This window comes from Melozone crissalis, unplaced genomic scaffold (genome assembly GCF_028551555.1).
Source record: "Melozone crissalis strain CALT ecotype California unplaced genomic scaffold, PUWL_Pcris_2 ptg000006l_1, whole genome shotgun sequence".
NCBI classification, from domain to species: Eukaryota; Metazoa; Chordata; class Aves; order Passeriformes; family Passerellidae; genus Melozone; species Melozone crissalis.
This window is the reverse complement of record NW_026535784.1, coordinates 26287599-26311323: the sequence shown is the minus strand read 5'-3', so window position 1 is coordinate 26311323 and position 23725 is coordinate 26287599. Positions and strand designations below refer to the sequence as shown.

Here is a 23725-nt window from a genome sequence, read left to right as displayed (position 1 = left end):
AATGCAGCTTCCAGAGGGAAAAGCTTTGCAGATGCAATGTGTCATGAATAGGATTCAAGCCAATTACTTACTCAAGTACAGTAACAAGAACTTACCAATGAGCTCTCTTTGTACTTTAGAAATTGAATCGTAGTAATATCTAGATAATCCATCTTAAAAACTCCTTTGTAGTAATTTCATTCTCTCTATGCTAACCTAATATTTTGTAAATATGAAAACTCTACTAGCATTTACAATACTGACAGAAAACATATTCAAGAGAATTTATATATAAATTTAAGTATAAAATTAATATATTTATATTTTCAATTTTAGGAATCAATAAATTTAGTCATGAACTACTTATGATATATAGAAAAAAATGAATTAGAAAATTATTGCTTTCAAAACTGAGTTAGGTTCTTCAGTATGCTCAACTATACCAACAGGAAGTTGTGGTTTTAGTGAGATTGAATATCCCAATCTTATTATGTATTTGTGGTATATCTATATGTAACTTTTTGCCCCTCTTTTTAATCTCTAAATGACTAAGGAAAACTTAAAAATATTTTTAGACAATAAACCTTAGGTACATGTTATGAAAAATTATCTAATAGGGCATATACTGAAGTCCTCTGATGCTAAAGGAAGAATGGCTACTGGTTTCAGTGATCACTGAAGTAGGACCCGAGGACAAGGCTTGCGGGGGTGGAAATCTCAAGACAATCTTGCATTTTAACTGTCAGTACTGAAATATCCCAAGCACTTAAAATAAGACTTGAGTTCTAGGTTCTTCTCCAGTTTTCAGAAAAGCTTTTCTTGTATCTCATATTTGAATTGCACTTGTAAATCACACCAAAAAGTGTGAGCCTGTGTTCCTGTGACCAACATTATCAAGTTACTTTTTTTCTCTCTATTCACATCCTGAACTGTTTCTGAATAATTGTATCAAGTCAGTAAAGCAGATCAGTTGAAGCAATGTTGAATCTGTAATTGTCATTTTGCTGAGATGTAAAAGTGGAGAGAATAAAAAAAGTCAAAATCTCTTCTGTAAGTACAGAAAACAGAGAGCTGTTAAGTTGCCATGTCTGGCTGCACTGAATGTAAAATTAAACAAGGCTTTGCCCTCTGGGACCTTCTTGGCTACCTTCCTACATCATGCAGTTATCAATAAATCTGTGAAATCTCTTCATAATTGTACTTGGCTAGTTAAAAAAATTATCTGATGACGTGCTGGCTGTTAGTTAAACGTTAGGTTTTGGTTTAGTAGACAAGAATTATACTTACGGTTCCCCCCCACCGTGTATATTTTCATGAGAAAGCACAGGGCGCTGTGGCTGAAATGAAATGATTTGAAATGTAATAAAGATTTGCAGTTTAAGGTCCAAATAGTTGGATAGGGGTGTAACACATAGTTGCTCAAGAGTCCATATTCTACCTTGTGTAAGACCATGGCCCATTATGCCCCCCTTCCAACTCACAAGAAATCCTTAAGAGACACGTCAAACAACTGAATCTTAGCACGTTTAAAGATCTGATTTTTGGAGGTCATAATAAAAACTAAACAAAATGGTGAACTTCATCAACAGTCCATTCTATTTATAGCATAGTACAAAGCTAGAATAGAACCCTGCTGCCTCTTCACTGTGAAACAGAAATAACATTAGAAAAATCAGATGCAACTAATGAACATCATACATTTTTTGGATGAAATATATTTTTAGATAAGCAGATAAAATCTCCTATACATAATGGCAGAATCTAGAATATTCACAGACAATCAACATACCAATTTACATTACACACACAGAGTACTAACTTGGCAGGCAAAACATGCTATGCTGTAACTAATTCTGTTTCATCTCAAGCCATGCAGGCTGTTGGTAGGCAAAGAACAGAAAACAATTTTGAAAGAATACATTTAATTGTGTGACTATAACAATTAACACTTCAACAGAAAAAAGTAGTCTGTATTTCCAGTGCAGAACTTTTGAAAGGAACTATGTTCCTTCTTAATGGAGCATTACTGAGCAATAATATTCAATACATCTGGATGCATGTAAATGACAAATACTAACCTTCTACAGAAACCATATCCTGCTTAGAAAGTTATTGACTTATACTGATTAGAATCTGGCTGGGGCCAGAAAGTGCAGGAGCAGCTGCTTGTTAAAGCTCTTGATATGAGCAGGGATCGTATTCTCTGTTGACTGAGGATGCCCTCTGGTCACTCTGTAGAGACAAGTCTGTGAACCATATCTGTTTTGGGAATGTGGATATCAAACCCTGCTCACAGTACTTTCTTTCATGAATTGAGTAAACTGCAACCTGATCTTTAGGCCATGGAATTTGTCTTATTGCCCCATGGTTCTCTCTTGGTTTGACTATTTCAGTCACTCTTGAAGATGATACAGTCTTCCAAGAGAGAAGGCAGCCGTAAACAATCCACAGGCTGATGGCAAAAATTGAACAGAAAAACACAGGATGTAGTTTGTTAGGTTTCTTTCCCCTCTTTTTCCTCTCAGCATCTCCAGATGGAATTAGTTAAATTTCTTTTCAGCAGTTTCTATGAATACGTGCAGAAAACATTGTGAACAATCTGTACTTTACAGTCTGTAGAGTATAACTTTTAAAAGGTGCCTAAATTTGCAGGCAGCTAGATTACAGATTTTTTTTTTTAAATTCATATTATTGAATGCTAGGTGGGAAACAGATTTTCAAAGTAAAAAAAATTGTTTGTACTCTTTACTGTCTTCTCTCCCTCTTAACTCTGCCTCTGCCCATGTACAAGATGGATAATTTTTACTGAAGAATAAACAGTAAAGATTACAAATCAAACAGTTCTCAGTAAACCTCCTTCAATGGCTGGCTTGTCTAGCAAGCAGAGAATAGTCAAAATTCTTTGTATTTAGTTTGGAATCTGCCCTGATTTACTGCTAATCTCTCATCAGGTCTGTAACTGAGCTGAATGCCAAAGATAGAGATGCAAAAGAACTCAGCCAAGGTTAAGGACTTTTCCTATAAACAATGGAAGTAAAAGTCCTAAACAATGCTACAAATGATTTAATGCTTTGAACATAATACCAAGCCAGGAAGAAACTGGGTAGGTTAGTATTATCATCTTTTTCTGCATATGCTTCATAAAAGGTTCTATTGCTAATTAACCACTGTAGAAATAGATAAGAATCAAGGAGACTCATGATTTAACTCTATGTTGTTGCTGCAGAGAAAACAGTCCTATGACAAAATTACAATCTTGGAGAAATAGGGTGAAGTGATTGGTGGTATGTCTGAGCAGGGGGACCTTGGTGCTTGCTCTCTGTTTGGAGGCATTCCACAGTAATACCCCAGATGACATTCAGAAGCTTTCTCCCTGTTTTCTTTCCCTAAGCTCTCATTCCCACATAAAGCTATATTGGCTAGACAAAGGACTGTTAACAAAGATTCCTCGTTTTCAACTGCAACTCAGTTTACCAGACTGTCCTGTTTGCTGGGAAATATTGCAGGACCTAATCCCAAAAACATTAAGGAGTGTGCAATCAAGTCAATGGTCCCAACTGTAAGCCTGATTTTCCTGCATGACTGATACTGCACTTACATATAAAAGTTCTGTAGAGTCCTGAGTATGCAAATTAGGTGCATGATATGTGCTCTTGTACTTTTGGAATTAAAGTAATAAACACTACACATTGACCAATACACTCCTCTTAATATACTGGTTACATTTAATTCATTTGGAGTAATGTGCAAAATTGAAATAGGGCTTAATCCCTTTTTTACAGCTCTCATTCCTAGTTGGCCTTTCTCTTAGATGGTATTTGGTTTCTACCACAAGAATTCTGGCCTTCCTAGGATTGAACTGCCTTTCTTCATTAGTGAAGAAAACGCTGTCCCCTCAATACCTGGAAGCAAACAGAGGCCTGCCAAAAAGCTAAAACTTTGGAAGTTACACAAACCTGCCTTCTTAAACTAAGATTCAGATTTTAAAAAGGGAGACACCAGAAAGATGATCACCTAAAATCAGCAGCAACAGTATGGAAAATAATTAATCCCATTACCAGTTTTAAGACCTAAAGTTAAGAAACCAATGCATAGGACAAATAAATCCTGAGCTGAAAGTGAACCATAAACCACAAATTCTCATTCTCATATTGTTTAGGTTGAGGGTGGGTTTTTTGTGTTTGACTTTTTGTGGGGTTTTTTTCCCCTCCTTTTTCATGATGTAGATTACCTTTTTGAGCAAAATCCATGCAAATTCGAAACAACTTGACTTTCTGGCTAGGTGAAAGAATTAGAATTGTGTTACAGTTACATTACAGATAAGAAGTGAAAGGTTAAAGAGTATTAAAATCTGGAATGCTTGGATAAAGAGGACAGTATTGAGTGAAAAAAAATGTAGCAGGAGCAAAACATTTTGAAAAGAAGGACGTGGATTCAAACCAAAAAATTCAGTCTGTATACATGCAAAAGCCTGTGTATATGAAATGGAGAATAAATTTTTTTACTGTTAGAAGCTGTAATTCTAATAAACAAAAAATACTTTGAAAGAGAGGAGTAATTTTAATAGAACGAGACTAACTATAAATAACTAAATATAAACACCTTGTAGCACTGGAAATACCATGCAGTACTGCAGAGATGCAATACACTAGTGGATTTATATAAAAAGTTCAGGCACACACAGACCTGTTGCCTTTACTCAGTCATAGCACAGAAGCACAACAGGAAGAAAACACAGCATACTGATAATATTGAGACATGGGTAAAAGCAAAATACTGAAAGACTAGACACTGAGCTCCTTGTCCATGGAGAAGCTGTTATTGCACACTGGGCATCCAGTACCATACCCTGTGTGAATAGCTGTGACCTCTGACAGGTGAGCTGCAGGATCTCTTAGTCATCACTGGACTACGAGGAGGTTTACCCATAACAAATAGCTCCCTCTTTAAATTAGCCTAGAAGAACCACAAAAACTTTGTCAAGCAAGAGTTTAAAAATGAAGCACCATGGGATTTTTGTTGCTTCATTCCTACATGCAAGTCAACATGCTTTTCCTGATAACAAAAAGCAATTGTTACAGGTAGGAGGAGTACTGTTAGTACACAGTATTTTCATTGCTACCACTGTATCTTTTTTTCCCAAAGGTTTCCTGCTCTGGTACACACCCTTGCATGTTACAATTGTAAGATGAATCATGTATAGCATATGCGATTGGAACAGTTATTGTATGTGTACCCCCTGAAGTAGCTCAGATAATAACACAGAAAAGCTCAACAGCATAGAGCAGAAATGCTACCTCAGAAATACCAATGGGGAATGTAATTCCGTGCTGTTAAACAGAACACACCCCCTGGATTTGCATTTAGAAAGCAAGTAAATACTTGGTGGAAAGTACTCCATGGAAGTACCCTCATTTTGTTAGTATCATTACAAATCAGCTTCATGTTTGTCAGAATTCAGTTATTAAGGAGTGTGTGTGCAGCCCATGTGAAATCTCATGGGCAGGAGTGACCTGGGGGGAATGTGAGGAGAGCAGAGTGCTATATTGGAAACCTTTTCTTAGGTATTTCTCACTGTCAGTAGAATGTGACCAAACAAAAAAAAAAAAAAAACCACCCAAAAAACCAAAAAAAACCAAAAAACATCCCACTCTTAGGAGAGGGGTGAATAAGAGCAGCAAAAAAAGATACCAAGAGAGGCCAAGGAGGCTGAAAAATGTCAGCATTTCTCCTTATGATGTGTCTTCAGACTTCTTTTTTTGGAGGACACATCCCTCCCACCAACAAAATGCAAAGTGACACTTCCCACCCATAGCTCCTTGTATTCCATTTAGTTTTAAGCCACATAGCAAATAAATATATATATATATATATATGTGTGTGTGTGTGTGTACATATGTATTTTTAAATTAACAAAAGTTACTGAAGTTTGCATATACTGTTTCAAGAACATATATTCTTTCTATTTATTTTCAGCTTGGATTAAAACACCTTGCTCAAATAAGGGCAAGGAATATACAGGTCACCTAAAAAGAATTTCAGTGTAGATGAGGAATGTTCTTAATTTTTCTGGTTAGGCTAAGCAAAAGCACTCTACCAACTGCTACATTATTAAAAGCTGCAGACACAAGTGCAGCACTCTATTTTACTCTTGAGGTGGAACAAACCTAAGCTCATGACAGACTCATGTCCTGGAAAGAAGCCTTATGTCTCTTCCCTGCTTCAGAAAAAAACCCAACAGATTCGTTGACCTTAAGACTTCTTTAAGTCCATTATGTCTGTTTTTTCTGTGAATGCACATTGTAAATTGGGGTAGATCTTAAGAAAAGAAAAAACAAGGAGGGCATTTATGACATAGATGTAATGATGGAATGATCACTTTTCTAGGATAGTTTCTCTTTACGTTACTTTTTCTCCTATTCATGAGCAGACAGATCTTCTGGAAGTTAGCACTGCAAATTAACTTTGTCTTTCTAGAGCAAGTTTTCATTTTTCTGCCACAGAGCTTCAATGCTGACACAAAATGTAGTCCTGAAGAGGGAATAATCTTTGTCCAGTCCTTGACTAACAGAATTGGTATTTAGAACATGACCCTCAGCAGTGGTGCTTTCCTGTGAAATTTATGACTTTTCTCCCAGACTTTGGATTGAAATTGAAAACAGAAACACAAATGTTATCTAGTTTCTGCATAGTTGAATACAGTTCTGTTTCATTCAATTAACTCAGTTACACTGCTGTCCTGGTATGAACCTAAAATTGAGTAGAAGGCTTTCTGCTTTCCTATCATTGGTATCTCCTAATCTATTGAATTGTATCACAATGGTTATAGCTTTACCTTGTGTTTCACTTGAAAAAGGCCTATCAATCCTCCATTTCTTATGTTATTTAATATTAGTAGAGAAAGCAGTACATCTGAGAAGATCAAACTCAGTGTTAGCCTTGCAGTTATTTAATAGACATGAAGCTTTACAACAATCCATATTCAAGGGGTGCAGTTACCTTTAAATGTAGTGAGTCTTTCTCCTGCTGCTCTAAGGGTTTAGAGAGGAGAGGAGCTGAGAGGGAAGCAGTAGACAGGGATATTGTAGGAACGGAGTGGGAAGTAGGTGCCTTGGCAGAGGGAAATGGAAGATTAGAGGAAAGATGGAAAAGAGGATCAGTCTCTTGATGTTCCAGTAGAAAGCAGAGCTGGCTTAAATGTTTAAGAAATATGAGAAGTAGCTCTGCTATAAAAGCGTGTTCCAAAATCAGCTGAAGGATGTCAAATGCTCAGTAAGGGGAGCTTTTGTAACTAACCTCAACAATCACAAATCTCATGCTAATCTTATTATTAGTCATCTACTTTTCTGGAAGACATCTCTTGCCTCAGAAAGCATTAAAACGATGCCATTTGTGGCCATGGATTTCTCCTCTATTCTTAAGTTTTTCTTCTTTGTTTTTCAGATCATTTAAGGGTAGAATGTAATTAAAGGGCAAAATGTAATTAAATAGTTTAACATTTGGTCTATAACCTATTGTCCTAAGCACCTGACATGCATGCTGTCAGTGAAAGCAACTACCTGAATATTCTGTTGAAGTAAGTGCTGAACAGAAAAAAGAGCTATGCTTGGGAGCCACACAAAATGTATAGTTACATTGTGGCATTTAATGGCCAGCACACACTTGGGATAGCTCAGTGATGTAGGGTCCCAAAGAGGAACGGGGAGGGCTTGGGGAGGAAGCATTTGTGTAACTGTCAAACATAATCTGATCTGTTACTGTTAGTCAGATCCTTGTAACAGAGCCTGCTATAAATACATCAGCTGTGAGCTGACACATGCCAAGCACAAACCGCAGAGTCTCTGCAGCAGGCACACGTCCCTCCCTCTGCAGGCTGCTGACAGCATTTGCTTGTTGGGGCCTCTCTCAAAAGGGGCAGCACGCAATGGGCTGGGGAGGGAAATGGTTCACTGGCTTTTCACATCAGAAACTCTTCAGCAAACAGCAGGGCAGGAGGGAAAGGACTAGCACAATTGATACATCATAGAATTTACAATAGTGCATATGCCTGCTTCTGAGAAGGGACTGCCCCCTAACGCTGACAATGTTTAATCATAGAATCATAGAATGGTTTGGGTGGGAAGGGATCTTAAAGATCATCTAGTTCCAACCTCCCTGCCATGGGCAGGGACACCTTTCTTCTTAAACCATCTTGCTCAGAGCTCAGTTTTATCAAATGCAATTATATAAAAGTGTGCCTGTGCACAATACAAACGGTAGATACAAGGCAGAGAATAATTATACTAAGTTATCTGAACACAGAAGTCAGAGTTGTCAGAAATTAAAATACCTTAAAAATATCTGGTGAAGTATATCCTTCATAACAATCCATAGAATCTTCTCCACTTCCTATTGGGAATTCTAAATTGTCATGTACCAGATCCTCCTCTATATACAGTCTAGTCAGTTCTTCTGTTGTGTCTTGTGCTTCTCCAGAGAAATCTGATTCTTGAGATTCTGACTGATCCTCTTTATTAAGTGACAGGTCTGCAGTACAGATTTCCTCTTCGTTTTCAGCACTTGCAGCTAGCACACTGGACAAGGAACCTTCTTCATATGGCAAAGGGATGTTATGCATAGCACCGTGTTCACCTTCTCTTGTAGCATCTGACAAATCTCTAGGTACTTCAATAACTAAACGATCAATTATGCTTTCTAAGTCTTTATCTTTTCCTGACTTGGTATTGTTGCTGACATGCTTATGTGTTATGTCATGAGATGAGCTGGCTGAAGATGAGACAGAGGGAGATACAAGAGAAGACAGAAGGAGATCTCTAGGAGAGCTGAGAAACACCTCTGTATTTGGCATAAAGTGACCATCCTTAACATGGTGAATGCTATTACCTGGGGAGATTGCTACAGTCTGGGAGGTTGCTAATGCCAAAGAATTGAGTTCTTCTAAGTCACAAAGAAAACTGTCTGGAACTGATGGAGAAGTTAAGCTGCACATGCCTGAAGGTGAAAACCCAACAGTCCTTGAGAACAAGTCACTACAGTCAGCCTGGAGAATCTTTTGATCAATGTGTGACCAAGACGACGGAAGTTGTCTGGAAAGTGGGGTCAGTGCTTGGGAAGGCAACTTCAAAAATAAGAAAAACATGGGAATTGAAATAGATAAGCATGACAGAGAATTAGGATATGAGAAAACTGGAAAAGAAAAATGTCTGTGCCATCATCTGGATTACAGGGTACAATTTCAGTGACCATGGGTGTCTGAAATCACTACTATATGAATCAGAACAGCAGGAAAGACACTTGAAACATGAAGCCATCAGGTTCTGGCTTAGGGCATAAATGTCAAACATGGAGACAGATCTGAGTCATTACATTCATGAAGGCAACTGCATTTGATCTGCTGAAGTTATGTTACTCATGGTGCTCTGTTAGTGAGCCTGTCACAGGTTATTAAATCATACAATTAATAATAATAATACATTTTTCCCAAACCATTACTCTTATTTTGAGAATAGAATTTTCAGAAGTACACTTCAGGTGTTATTAAATACTTCTTTCTAAGTACAACAACCAAGGTAATTTCTAATTATTAAAATGTTAATACTTCTACTTTTTCTTAGTACTTCGGAGTAAATGTTTAAGAAACATCTTTAATACATTGCATACTTTTATTAAGGCATAAACTGCTGCTCAGAATGAATGAATTTGAGAATTCAGAATGAATTTGTTTTTCAAAATTAACCCTATTAGTTCAAAATGATGTCAACATTTGTGAAAGGTACATTCAGTTCAAACTGGACATAGGCAATCAACAATGCTTTTGAAATAGTGACAGTACAGTACACAAGAGTATGCTTTGAGTACCGTTACACAATATTGATTGAAGTATCCTTCTGGTAAAAGAAACGTCCTTTTCTAAGAACGAGAGACTGGTGAGTCATACGTACACAGCATCAGTAGATATCCATTGCTTCAGTAAATACTGAAAATGCATTTTTATTACTATAAATCCTCAAAATTAAACTTGAGCAAAAAATATTTTGATCTCATCGTTACAACTATCCAAAATAATTAGATGTACACCTCTAAGTTATCTGGATTACTACACACTTTAATTATTAATGTAGTAGAGAAAAAAAATCTCAGAAGTCTACAATAATGTTGCAGAATAGGAAGGTTAGTTTACTTACCTTCTGCTTGAGTTTTCTTGAGGCAAACAGCTTTATATTATAGTTAGACAAACCTTTGTTACAGAGTCTTCTGTACCAAAGTAAACAGTATAGACTGCTACAATACAGCCTGCTAAACAGAGCTAGGCTGTTACAGAAATACTCAGTCTCTTTCCCTCATCATTCCTCTTAAGCAAGGGTCCCTAACCTGTGGTTTTAAGGTCAATAATACTGCTGAGGAGATTTCACCATTTTTACTTTCCCATGGCTATAAACTGTACTATGTAACTATATCTAAAGATATAGATGGATTAGGCCACGTTACAGAGAGCAAAACTTGCTCACAACTTGTATTGCTTATTTATCTTACTGCCATTAGGCCAGAGAAGTTTAGTACAATTGTTCTAGCAACAAGGAGTGATATGTGGTAAAAATCTCCAAAGGAATAGGGAAACTGGTTTCAGAAAGTATGGTAAACTCTAGAACACCTTCAGGACTGATGAAATTCTTCTAGGTAGCCAGGAACAATATGTCTTCTTCATGGTATTGCCATTTCTGAATACAGCAGAATCCAGAAAAAAGATGTCTGTTTAAGAGTCTCAGTGGAAGGTGGTTTTGATTTTTTTTTTACCTGATTCTTGAAGAAGTATCCTATGTTAAAAAGAAGGCTTCTACCAATTTCCTTCCCTCATGAACTAGTTTAATAAAAACTAACTTAATAATAGCAGGAGGATACTTTTGTAATATGGATGTAAATGCTCTGAAGCACCACCTGTGCTCAACAAGAGCTATGGAGCTTTGGCAGGATACCTTAGAGAGAAGCCTGCTCCATAGAAACCAGGGAGAGGCATCTCTGGAATAGGGAGCACTTAAGCTGCCTCATAGTCTTGACTTGCCTTCAGGACCCTCTGGATTCCTGTAACAATAAGGAGCCCTAGCTTATGAATATCTCAGTTGGCAGCTACAGAATTTGATTTTACTTGAGCAGTTTTGTGGGAATAGAAGAGATAGGATCTAGTTCTCTGTTGTGACACATTCTGGAAAACCAGACAAGACCTGTTCTAGCAACTGTCCCAAACTAACTGATACTTATTACTAAGAAATATTTTCAGGGGCTACTGTTGCCTATAAATGACATCTTTGGGTAGCTTTTTACAACCCCAAAGTAGTTAGCAAACGTGGAACTTATTTCAAAGTTGAAGCATGTGGATGATCATCAAGTATGGAAGTAGATAGAAGTAGAAAAGAGGACAAACCCAAATGAAACATTAATTAATAGCAGGACAAAGAAGTTTATAATTACACACAAAACTCACTGCCCATGTTGAAGAGATAAACAGCAAAGGTAAAGAGGAAGATCTAGAAAAGTTTCCATCTTGAATGTTCAAAGTAATTGATAGCAAGTTAATTCTAAGCACAGTTTGTATGCAGAAACTTCCTTAGTTTCGATCGCTGCCAAAAATGTCATGTTTCCTACACAGTTGAGTGCAAGTGAATGATAAACCAGAACACAGGAATCTTTCTGCAGCATCCTGTAGTATGGTTTGTGGTGGTTATCTAGACTAGGAAGGAGAACAATTTGGAACCTATGATATGCATCTGGTGTGAAAAATATACAACCATAAAGGTCTGCATTCAAGTTCATTGACAATGCGATGACAATCATCTCACTCCTAAATGAAACAACACTGTCAGTTTGTACCACTCCAAGGAATGTACCAACATTCTAGCCTCCTCATAGACTGTGAATGGCAAAAGGAGGACGGTTTTGGTACAGAATCACTGGCTGTTCTCCTTTGCTTTAAAGGTACAGAACTGGTCTTGGCAAGCTGTGTCCTGCATGCTTATGGAACCGTAGGCTTTTAGGACAGCTGTGTTATGGGAATGCCTTCACATTGTACTATTAGAAATCTGCTAGACATACCCTTAGTGCTCAAATTCTTGCTAAGATTCCCAAATAAATTTTTCTCTGTTGACTTGACTTTTCTGCCCAAATTTCACCTGTCTCTACTAAAAATAATGTAATAGTCAATTAAGAAAAGAGCATAAATCCTGGCAGAATATGAGACACTCTTGTCTATTAAAAATTATTTACTAACAACATAGTAATGCAGTTTTACCTGTGCAAGAAAGAAAATGTTGTGTACTTAATCCTAAGTTATATATAATGTTAACAAAATATTACGAGTCCTCCTAAACCCACTCTAGGGGTGGCAGCTAACATCAGAAAATCCTTACCTTAGTTGAACTTAAATGATGTATTCTGTCACTAGAATAGCTTTGGGGAATTGGAGGGTCAGGATAGTCATCTACACCTTTTGATGGATTCTTTTTGATGACTTCTACATAGGAGACAGGGAAGATGCCTTGTTTGTTGGTTCCTGGTATTTTACCTTCATACCAGTTTTGATCAACTCGCTTAAGAAGAATTACTCTGTCTCCCTGAAATGCATTATGAAAATGAGTTATTAGCACATACATTGAAAGTTAATTTTGTACATAACAACTATTATTTTAACACATAATATTATCTTCCCTAAAGTGCTGCTTCCCATCAGTCTTGAGCATCATCTCCATTTTCCCATTTTTTCCTGCCATTGATAACAGCCATATATAAAACTATCATTCCAGTAAACTGAGGGGTTAGGCATAGACTATAAATGCTGTTCTTTTATCGGAGGGGAATCTTATCTAGTCTTTCCTTTTGCTTGGGAGATTAACATTAACACTTTACTTTGGAACATAACCTGTTTTAATTGTTGGCCAAACCACTAGCTAATGCCCCAACCATAGTATGCATTGACTGATATGCCCATTTTTTCTCAAGAGTGATAAAAGTTCAACACTGAAATCTGTGCAAGTGCTTTGTTATCAGTAAAATTCGAGTAAGTGAAGGTAGAAAAATAAAATGTGTCAGTCTGTTGAAAATATGAGAGAAATAAGTGTTTTTTCCTATGAAAAATGGGCAGAACCTCACTGTTCTTAGGAACTGTAGAAATTGAAATGGGAAACATCAACCTTATATTCAAACATTGTACTTGATGTGCTAGACCCTTCTTTGCTTTACATGATGTTTTTTTCACCACGTCTTTCTGAAACAAATCCTTGCCTATTACTTTTGCATTCTTTTGGGTTTCTTCAGTTTTGTTTCTGTAGTTGATGTGTGGAGTTCACTACAGTTGTCCTTAGTGAGATGGAACAAAGGAAAACCAATGCAAATCAACTTTCCAAACAAACCAAAATTGGGCCATTAAGATTATGATCACCTCAATAAACACAAAAGCTAATTTTAGAAAGAAATAAGACACCCAATTACCCCCAACCTCTAACTTCTCTAAATTCCTCTTCCTGGGGTTTTTTAGACCTCTCTGACTTTTACAAATATCAAATTAATAAAAAAAATCCATTCTTTCCAGTAGTGCTGGATTAGGCTGTAGGTCACCAACAAACATCTCTATCCTTACTTTTTTGCTTAAAAGAAAAACAAACCACTGAAAAGCTTCTATGAACTCTAATTCTTAAAAGAAAAAAAAAAAAGTAAGGGGCAGAACTTCCCAGTGGATGAGAAGTAACCACTGCTTACAACTAAGTATTTAATGTCTGCAATAATAAAGATTCTCTACAGTATTAATATTCCAATGTCTAACAAACTTCAGAAATTAAACAGTTATTTTGTTCATGTGCAATTCAGTATAGTCAACAGGATATGCACAGGAAAGATAATAGAACATTAAAAACAAAGAGCTGGTGTTAAATAAAATACTTACATTCAGAAAAATATCTCTGAGGCTTTTTTTGGTATCTTTTATCTTGTGTAATTTTCTATTTATTCTGCATCAAAATCCTTACTTTAATAATTGTGACAGCCAGGAATAATTTAAAAAAGGAATAGATAATTGAAGTGAAAACTCAAAATTTAGCTGGGCAGTTAGCAGTTGATTGCATATGCTACTCTGCCACAGTCCAAATTAAAGGCAAAACACATTTACAGTATTTGCAGGTAGCTGAGACAGACTGCAAGGCAACAAGCTATTTTCCACCACGGCATTGCTTTGTGCATTGCAAATCTAGAATGCAGAGTGCACAAAGAGCAGTATTTACCTATATATTGATTCTGTGTAGCAGGAGACATTATAATGCTATTTTGATGGAAGATAGTTCTCAACTGTACCTTTCTAAGTGATAACTCCACATTTGTGTCTGCACTGAAATTATATTTGGCAACAGCTTCTCCAATCTCTCCAATCTGTGCAGGGGGAGGTGGCCTGGCAGGCTGTGCTTTTTCTGGGGGAGAAAGTTTCTAAGGAAAAAGAAAAAACCAGATTTTCATCATTCTCATGTGCTTTGTGGTAATGCCTATTACCCAAATTATTTAAAAGAATTAAAACAAAGAACAAACCTCAACATAAGAAATTGGGAATATTCCAACTCTTCCATGGTGCTCACCCTCATACCAGTTTTGATCAATTTTCCTGAGGATATAGACAGTATCTCCTTTCTTAAAGGACAGCTCTCTGTAACAAATTTATTTATATCAGATGTTTATAGCTTTACATTTAACTCTTCTCCCTGCATGGTTCCTGAGATCTTTACAGTTTGGAACTGAAACAGAATGTAACAACTAAACATTTGAAGAAAAAGTGTCACAGCTGTGGTACATTTATCAGTTGATCATAACATATAAAATCAAATTACTTGAATTTATGAATCCCATCCAAAAGTTACAAAGGCCTGTCTTACATTGTCATTCCAAAGAAGCATTGCTAGTTACCACCAGAGAACTTAGTATGATGTGTGCATGCAAGTATGATGATCATGGCTTATCACTACCTTTCTGCAGCATAAAGCTTGGTGTGCTTCTGCTCTACACTTTTTTTCTTTCATAACAGCTATTCAGAAGCATGAAGGATACAGAATTATGTTCTCACCATTTCTCAATATCAGAGATGGTGAGTCGTTAAATGTTGGATACCAAAAAAGGGACTTTTAAACATCATTAAGAATATTTTCAGATCCTGGCTTGGGAGATTTTGCTGTATCATCCATTTGGTTTTTCAAGAGCTAATGTGCCGCTCTGGCAATTTCAGTTGTGAGTTTTGTCCTGACACAGCTAATTTAATTCTAGTGTCAATGTTTGGTCATATCTAAAGATTGTTTAAATGTCTTGAATCATTGGAACAACAGCAGAAATGAATTTTAGATATTCTACTTTGACTGTCTCATGTCTTAAATCAGTCGTTCCCATTCTTTTGTTATGGACCACTGCTTTTTGTGTTGGTATGTGGCATGTCATATCCTGCAGAAAGCCTGTGTATGTTAAGACAGACAGGAAGAGGCTGAAGCATTATACAGACTTTTGATAAACTCATTATCTGTTACAGTAGTTTAAGCAATTTACCCTCTGTCACCTAAATGTAATTCACAGCAAACAAAGAGCCTTCACAACCTGTGCTCTAGAAGGCTTAAGATGCACAGCTTTTCATGTGTTCAAACAGATACAATGGAGAATATAATAATTTAAGATAATTTTATTACAAAGTAACTTCTCACACAGTTTGCAAGTGCAGGGACTACTGTGACAACAAGCGGGGTCCTCATGCCCATGGCACTCACTGTTGAAACTGGCTTGAACACCACTTAAGTGGTAGAAAGAGTTTGCTTGAATTATGAATTCTTGAATGAACAAAAGTCTAGTACTTACTTAGAAGTCTGAGCTTTAAAGTCATATACAGCTCTAGCTGGCAGTTTCTGAAAAACAGGTGAAGTGATTAATACATTCAGGTAGTATTACTATATGATAAATGTGTTTCAATTTTGAAAAGGTGACCAAGATCCAAAAAAAAAAGGATGAGCTTTACAGTGGTTCTTGAAAAAACAGGTGATAAAATATACGTCTTTTTTTTAAGGCAGTTAGGTGTTTGGGACTTAGTGTTCTAAAACCAGAAATAGCTAAATTTTAATGCAGACTACTGTGCAACTTGATGTTTAAGAGAAGTACCAAAGTAAATAAAAAAGTTAACTATGTCAATGTGACTTGTAGGCAACTAGGTACAACATAAATACACATACTTAATATTCTGTAGCATTTTAGGTGCCTTTAATGTAAACTTGTTATCTGTAGGCTAATTTCAATTGCAATGAAGCATGACTTTTATATATATATTTATATATATACATATCCTCTGACAGCTGGAAATGGTTGGAATATTTTTAATTTCGATAATTACATTAATAGTTTTAAGAAAGCACAGGACTGGAGGTGATCTGAGTCATCTATGCAGCTCTCTTGCTATCACAGACAATCACATGATAACATTTCTTTCATACATTTATCAAGTTCTGTCACCAAGTTCATGGAAGCTCAATAGGACTGTCTGCATCTGACAAGTAGCCAGCACCAGATACTTCTCAGGAAGTGAAAAGCAGAACCACATGAGGGCATTTGTTGAAGTGATTTAGCCTTGCTCTGCAAGTACTTGCACAGATAAGATCACCCCATTCTAATAAATGCCTCTCTAGGATGTCCTAGTGACTAGAATGAGGTGATTATGCTATTCTGAGAGATACTATTTGTCATGATGTGAAGGTGCACATCTTTTTATGACAGGAATAAAAAGGGACACTTGTAAATTTTACATTTTAGCTTTATTCCAGGCCAGGTGTTCTTGAATTGGTTCTCTCTCTTCTTGTCATTTTAAGACTAGCAAATCTAGCACACATACAGAATTGTCTTCACTATAATAAAAAGTCCCTGAAGTTATTATAAGGATCCTGTCAATTTGAATTTTGCCATACTAATACAATTTTCCATTACAGATCTCCTTCAAATAAGATAGCCTAAATTTAAAAGCATTTTTCTGTTCCTTGTTCTTATTAAAAACAGTCTCTTAGACAGGAGGGGATATTCATATCAACATATGATTCATATAAACTGTAGCTAAGCCCTATGCAGTCTTTCCTGATTTTGGTACAGCTGGTATTGTAACTATTAAAGCAAATAAGAGAAAAACTGGACATAAAAAGAACAGTGGAGCTATTTAAATACAAAATACTTTGAAATGTACAAAACATACTGGAAATAGAGATGCCTTTTCTCTTTAACATTTTTAAACCTTTTAAAATGATCTTAAAAATGTCTTGTAATTTAAGTATTTTATGTATTTTCAAATTGAAAGATGGTTTTCCATGTCACAGGATTCTTTAAAAGAAACATATAATATGACTCCTATGGAACTCCTATGGAATAATATGCCCATGGAACATTTTTAGATTGTATTTTGTAATGAGAAATCTTTTTTTTTTTTTTAAGAAAAGCAGAATTTTAATCAAATTGCCGAAATATAAGCAAGTCAGTGGGGTATAAATGGTTCTGAATTCAGTTCTAACCATACCACCATTTATCACGGTGTATAGCCCAGACCAAAATCTTATCTATTAGCAATTAAAATATAGTAATCTTTTATGTTGTTTGGAGAGCATTTATAGTTCTAGAACTATAAGCATTCTTAAGATACAAAATAATATACTTTATTTTTCAATATGTACTTTTCAGTGATGCTTTGTGTTACTTTAAAGGTGGTACACTTCCATTTTCTGGTGGCCTGCTTCCATTTACTCTTCCAAAACATTACTACAAGCAATCAGTACATAACTATAATCACCAACTGCTACAGATGTTAGAGACTCCTCTTAGGATAACTGGGTTTGTCTAATCCACTAACAGCAGTGGTTTGCTTTCCAAACAAAAATAACAGTGAAATATAGATGTTTTGTATCAGTTTTGAAACTACCAAGGTAGTTTCTTTGTGTAATTCTTTGGGTTTCTGAACTCCCTTTCCCCAGTCAAATCTGTTATTTTTCTCTATTCCAAACACACACTCCAATCAGTTTTGACAGAGCTGATCAATAACTAGGGAATTTATGTCCATTTATATTTAATAATGAACAGAAGAATACAGCTTATTTTACAAAGTCTGATATTATTTTAACTTCTTGAAGTACCAATCTCCTTAATGAAAAAGGAAGATGCTGATCCTTTGATCTGCATCATTATATAGTCTTAAAACCAAGACAAATCTTGTCTCAAATATGTTACCAATTTTCCATATGGATGTTGCTGTGTTATTTATTTTTGTTTCACTACCTCTTTGTCTGTAGTTCCTCTTCTCTCCCTTGGAGTACATCGTCCCACATCAGTGAAAGCAGAAGAATAGCTTCCAGGAGACTCCTGGTCTACTGAAAACAGAAATTATGTGAAACTATGATAAACAAAACCATTCAAATCTGTAATGCTGCTTGCTTTGATTGAGGGGGGTGAAAAGATATTGAAATCTATTATTTCATATTTAATAGCAAGAAAAGCACGTGGTATGATGGTTAAGAGCACCTTTAAAGGAAAAAAAAAATTACTAACTTTAAGCAAAGGCTAAGGCTGTCCTCTGATCCAGAGCAGAGGGAACTCTATGACTGAGGATCAAGAGAATGTATTTATGCCTCACTGTGAAAAGGGATGCTCCCCTGCTGGGCCAAGTGGACGACATGACAGCAGTACCCAGACTCCATCAGGCTGCAGGACATTGTTTGGAATGCCAGCAATGTAAACACATAATTACATGCACAACACATGATTCAAGCATGCTTCAAGGAGAAAAATGTGAAGAAACATTGTTTCCTCCTAAGATGCATTTCTACTTTACCAGGGGCACATGTTAGGCAGCACAAGGAAATTTAAAAGGATGTTACTTCATAAAAACAATTCTGTTTTAAGAGATGGAATACAAATTATATTAGTCACCAATCTATGTGGCAGACTTTTCTAAAGCACAGTTTTCCAGTGTTTATTACAGGATGGTGAATATTTTCTCATGTTTTGATAAGGATAAAATCAAAATCTTATACACTCTATAGCTCTGCAAGTTGCAAATGTGAAATGAAAATAGAACTATTTAATGAACTGCCTCTTAACTTCTAGAAGCACTGTTTTAGTTTCCTACTACCACAGTGGTACTTTCTAGTGGAAACATGATTTATATTTGTCTTCCTTTGACTTCATTCCCATAATCTGTTGTTACCAAGCTCATACATTTCTAAAGAAATGCAAGTGGAACAAAGAAAAGAACTGAAAGCATCTCATCCATTCTAATTGGTTGTTGGCTAAGCCACAAAAACTTGAGGGTATTGATAAATACAATGGAGGTGAGGAGATAATTTTATTATTTATGCCATTGGTTGTAAGCATGTCATTCCCAATAAGTATATCACAGCCCTAGTTCTGGACAGCTTTTTTGATATGGCATGAGTTCCTGAATGAGGATGTACACCTACTGCATAAACCTAAAGATACAATGAATGACTCCAAACACATCTATTTTTTTTCTTAAATTTCTAGCAGTAAGAGAAGGATTTGGAAAGGAGTGAAGATGCAGAAGCTTTAGGACAAAAAATTCTCCTCCTTTTCTCCACAGCTCCTTATGCAGTCAACACTGGTAGCTTTCAGTCATCTGCTGTGACTTTCAGGTCTCTGTGTGGCTGTAGGAGATGCACACACATCCAGCAAAACACGAAAACTTAATTAGAAGTAGAGCTCAGCCATGACTGGTGCTGATGGAAACTAATGGAATATTCTGCTTTACTCATTCTCCATGCTACTTTAGGGATATTAATGTTGACAGAGGGTATTGCTTTCCTCATACCAGGCTCCTTCATAACTAAAAAAGCTAATAGAAATCCACATTTACTTTACACTATGGATTTCCTTATTTTCACAGACTGGAAAATTCTCATTTAGCAACTACAGTATGTGAAAAACACATTTTTCAACAACTTGAGTCTCATCATGTAATACTGTGTGCCAGGGCTAATTATGATCGAGTATGATTAATTAAATTCTGAACTGCATTTTATAGCTGTTTTTTAACCAAATTTTCTATTCTAAATATGCCTGTTACAACTAGTTAAGAAAAGATGGTAATAGGTTCAATTCTGATTTTTCTTGAAATACATATTTATTATTGTGCTACTTGCAAAAGTTACACAAAAATATGTGAGAATAAGGATAAGATGAGTCTGATCAAATATTGCATAATTTCTATATTAAAGACATTCTCTCTTACATCCATTTGGGATTTCAAGAATATATTTTAACTACTTTTTTATTTTTTAAATTAAAATAAAAGAAAAATCAAAAAAAGAGGCAGAGCAACAAACAACTCAAAGCAGCAACTTTAAAACCAGATTGGTCATAGGTACCCTGAAAATTTCATTCTTGTTTTGATTATTGAGAAATTCCCTTCTAAGAAGATAGGAAATTTCTCAAAATTTATTTTGAAATTCTATGGAAAGAATTAGTTTTGCTGCCACAGAAATTGGAAATTGTTTGAACAGTGGAAACTTCCTAAAATGACCTTAATATCTATTCACAAAAAATAACACAAAGTAGTGGATTCATAAGAAAACAGAACCGCCTTTCTATGATACTGGCAGCATTAACAGCATTTTTATCACTTACATTTAATAAAATTATATAGCACAACATATTTTAGATTCGCATTCTTTTTTTCTTAGTGATAAAGACATGATTATCTGCATATTGGTTTCAGTTTGACCAGCATCTTATGATGCATGAATTCACTGCTTAATAACATCATTATAATTTATAGAACTAATTTAGTTTCAATTAGTTGAAATGCACTGCTACTTCAGTTGGCCTGGTTACTGTATTTTGTGAATAGACAGCAAATTTATCTATCCTCAACACCTAGGTGAAAATGATGTCCTTCACTAAGAATTTTGTGGGATGAAAGCTTCTTATAGACAACACAAAGTGGAATGAGAAAGGGTGGGAAACACAGGGAGTAAGGTTGGATAAGTCAATCACAAGGATAGAGGAAGAAAGTAAATCCACCTTGGAAACACAGTGCACTATCATTGTTGTTAGTTGCATCCATGTCTGGAAAAGAGGCACTAAGAGGTAATCTTCCACAATCATTCTGGTACAGTGGACAATGGATAGCACCATCTTGAGGCAGTGGATGAAAAGGCTGGTGCGTGGGACTCTTTTTCAGAGCTTTAAGAGATGAATTCCTTTCTGGAATGTCTGGAAGCAGCTCAGTAATAAGTCTGTGTAATATACTGTTGTCGGGCAAGCTTCCCCGCCTTTTTTCAGCTTTGATTTGGTCACAGATGTCTTTAAGTGCAGAATCTAGTGCTTCAAACACAGATGACTTGCATTTTTTCTTTTCAGTTTGTTTTTTAGGAGCTGCACTTTTTTTCCTCCGGAAAGGCACTGGACTGACGAGGAATGCTATCTTAGACAGGCCGGATTCTGCTTCCTGTCTCCTTGGATCTTCAGTGGTTTCTTGCTTAGCCCTTTCATGTTTTAGCATGGTGGTGAAGCGGGTGTAGGATGCTGGGCATCGCCCTTTGCAGGAGCTGATGAGATGCCTGTGGTGGTGGTGATGGTGGTGGTGGTGATGGCCTGATCCATAAAAGCTTTCAGATGAAGTGAAGGAAAAGTGATCAAAGTCACTTTCACTACAAAAGGATGAACCCTCTATCTGGATAAAGTCACTGAGATCAGAAACCACTCCATCTTGATCGCTGTCTGAAAAATCTATATGTGATCGTTGTGGCTCATCACTGGTCACTTCAATATGAATTGGCACCAGGGTTTTAGACTTGTAGCTCCGTTGTACCTGAGTGGGATGTCTGACTGGAGTTTCTTCTTCCAGCAGGGATTCGATAGAAAACCGCCTCTTTGGACACAAGCCATTTTTAGGAGGCTCTAATGTAACTGTTGACAACATGTCATCACCAAGGTTCGGCATTGATTTCGACTTCTGAATTAACTTTTCAAATTCAGATATTCTGGTTGGCACCATGTCTCTGGGCACCTCCTCAGTAGATGACTCTCTCCAGCCTTGAAGAATACCTTTGTGCTGTTCTTTTTCATATTGCAGTATTCTGGACTTGACAGAACAAATCACCTCAGAATTCATCAAGTCCTTGCGATTGATGCGGTGCATCTTTTTGTACATCTTCAGGAAACCTGGAGCATCGTGCGCAGATCTGTGACGAATTCTTGACCTACCACTACCACGGCCCTCAGCATATGGGGAGTTCCAGTTCATTGAGCAAATTTCTTTGGAGTCCTCCTCACATAACAGAGAGCCCATGCTTTCGGCCTTGGCCTGTGCATCGGGATAGCTATCGTGATCATCTGTCAACAGGTCATCACAGCTACGGGATTTCCTCTTTGGAGAAGCAGCTTCCTCTGTGCTACTCCAGACTTCTGCATTTTGGCGAGTCATTTGCCAGCCATTCTTGTAGCTGGTTGCCCTTCTTGAATCATTTGGAACAGCTAAATGTTGTCTGTAAGTGCTACAGTAATCTAATTCATTTGAGGTGTTGTGGTTGTGCACTGAGTAACTTAAAAGGGATGGATATACTTTGCTAATATCCCCACCTTTATAATCCATAGAGCAGCATGATAAAAAAGAGACATTGCCAGAAATTAAAAGATTCAGAAAGTTGGAATTAGCATCAGTAAGTATTAGAAAGACTAGAAAAGAGATAGTAATTAGTGCATTTATCAGCTTAGGTCTGTACATAGTTTGTTACAGACTAGGACTGCAGAGTTAATTATTAAGTTATTTTCCAGCTCCTAAAATGCACTCATGATAATCTGAACAACAAAAAGAATTCCTCATTAATTATAGAGATGTTATCTCCTCTACAACCGCTGCCATCAAAGCAACATAAGAAACCAGGCATTAATTGGGGATTAATTGGGATTTTTAAGCAGGTCAACAGAAAATAAAAGCTGCAAAGTATTTAAAGATGAAACCACACAACAAATCTAGACGTAAGGGTAATACTGACTTTTCCAATGGAGCATTCTGAAAAAGTTGTTTATGATTTTTAACCTGTATAATTGCCCAGAGTTCACAGCATCCATATATTCTAAGATAGTTAAAATAAAGATGAATCTTCGAATCAGATCAAGTAGGAAATTTCTCCATGTTATTCACAGGTAGCCTACGCCTTCCCTGTGTGGCAGCACTGAAGGGAGCAGTGTTTTGTACAGCTTATGCAGGGCAGAAGAAGGCAGCTCAGGAAGTGTTATGCAAGTGTAAAGGAAGGTGTAACAGTTTACTGAGCCTAACCACAATGTAGAAGTAAAAATAACGCTTAGATTGACTTCCATAACAAAAAGCCTGATTTTTCAAGCTTTAAGACATATTTTTATGTGCATGGTAGATTTAGAAGACACTACAAGACAAATCTGGAATGGTGGTCTTTCATAATTGTACTGAACTTTCAAAAATAGTCTCAAGTGGCAACATTCAGTTCAGGAAGATGCTTCAAACAGCTCAGTCTGCTTTCTAAAAATAATGGAATCTAGATCTGTCACTGAAACACTTGAGTTCAAAATTCATGGTGATCAAACAGTTTATAATGTGCTCCTTTAACAAATTGGTTAATTTCAAGAAAAATTAAAATTCTACAGGGGTCATAATGCTGGGAGAGAATGGTGTCACCTTCTGAGACGTAATTGGCTGTGGAAGATATTCTTAATGGAAGGA

General features: G+C 36.4%; 2 protein-coding genes across 10 annotated transcripts in view; both read right to left on the bottom strand.

Annotated features, from left to right (window-relative positions):
• The window catches only part of SORBS2 (sorbin and SH3 domain containing 2), a 144991-nt gene that overhangs the window by 4435 nt on the left and 116831 nt on the right, over positions 1-23725 (bottom strand). For 5 of the 9 annotated variants that reach the window (XM_054295667.1, XM_054295668.1, XM_054295669.1 and 2 more), the window contains 8 exons: positions 21046-22605; positions 18286-18377; positions 15844-15890; positions 14542-14656; positions 14314-14442; positions 12381-12584; positions 4828-4935; positions 1267-1316 (listed from right to left, as the gene is read on the bottom strand). In XM_054295667.1, the coding sequence (XP_054151642.1) occupies positions 1267-1316; positions 4828-4935; positions 12381-12584; positions 14314-14442; positions 14542-14656; positions 15844-15890; positions 18286-18377; positions 21046-22605 (2305 nt within the window). The remainder of the gene's footprint in view (positions 1-1266; positions 1317-4827; positions 4936-12380; positions 12585-14313; positions 14443-14541; positions 14657-15843; positions 15891-18285; positions 18378-21045; positions 22606-23725) is intronic. The other 4 variants (XM_054295674.1, XM_054295675.1, XM_054295676.1 and 1 more) reach the window with 2 other exon arrangements.
• Positions 7622-11047, bottom strand: LOC128950742 (uncharacterized). Its single transcript, XM_054295677.1, has one exon. The coding sequence runs from the start codon at positions 9116-9118 to the stop codon at positions 8300-8302; it is 819 nt and encodes a 272-aa protein (XP_054151652.1). The 5' UTR covers positions 9119-11047; the 3' UTR covers positions 7622-8299.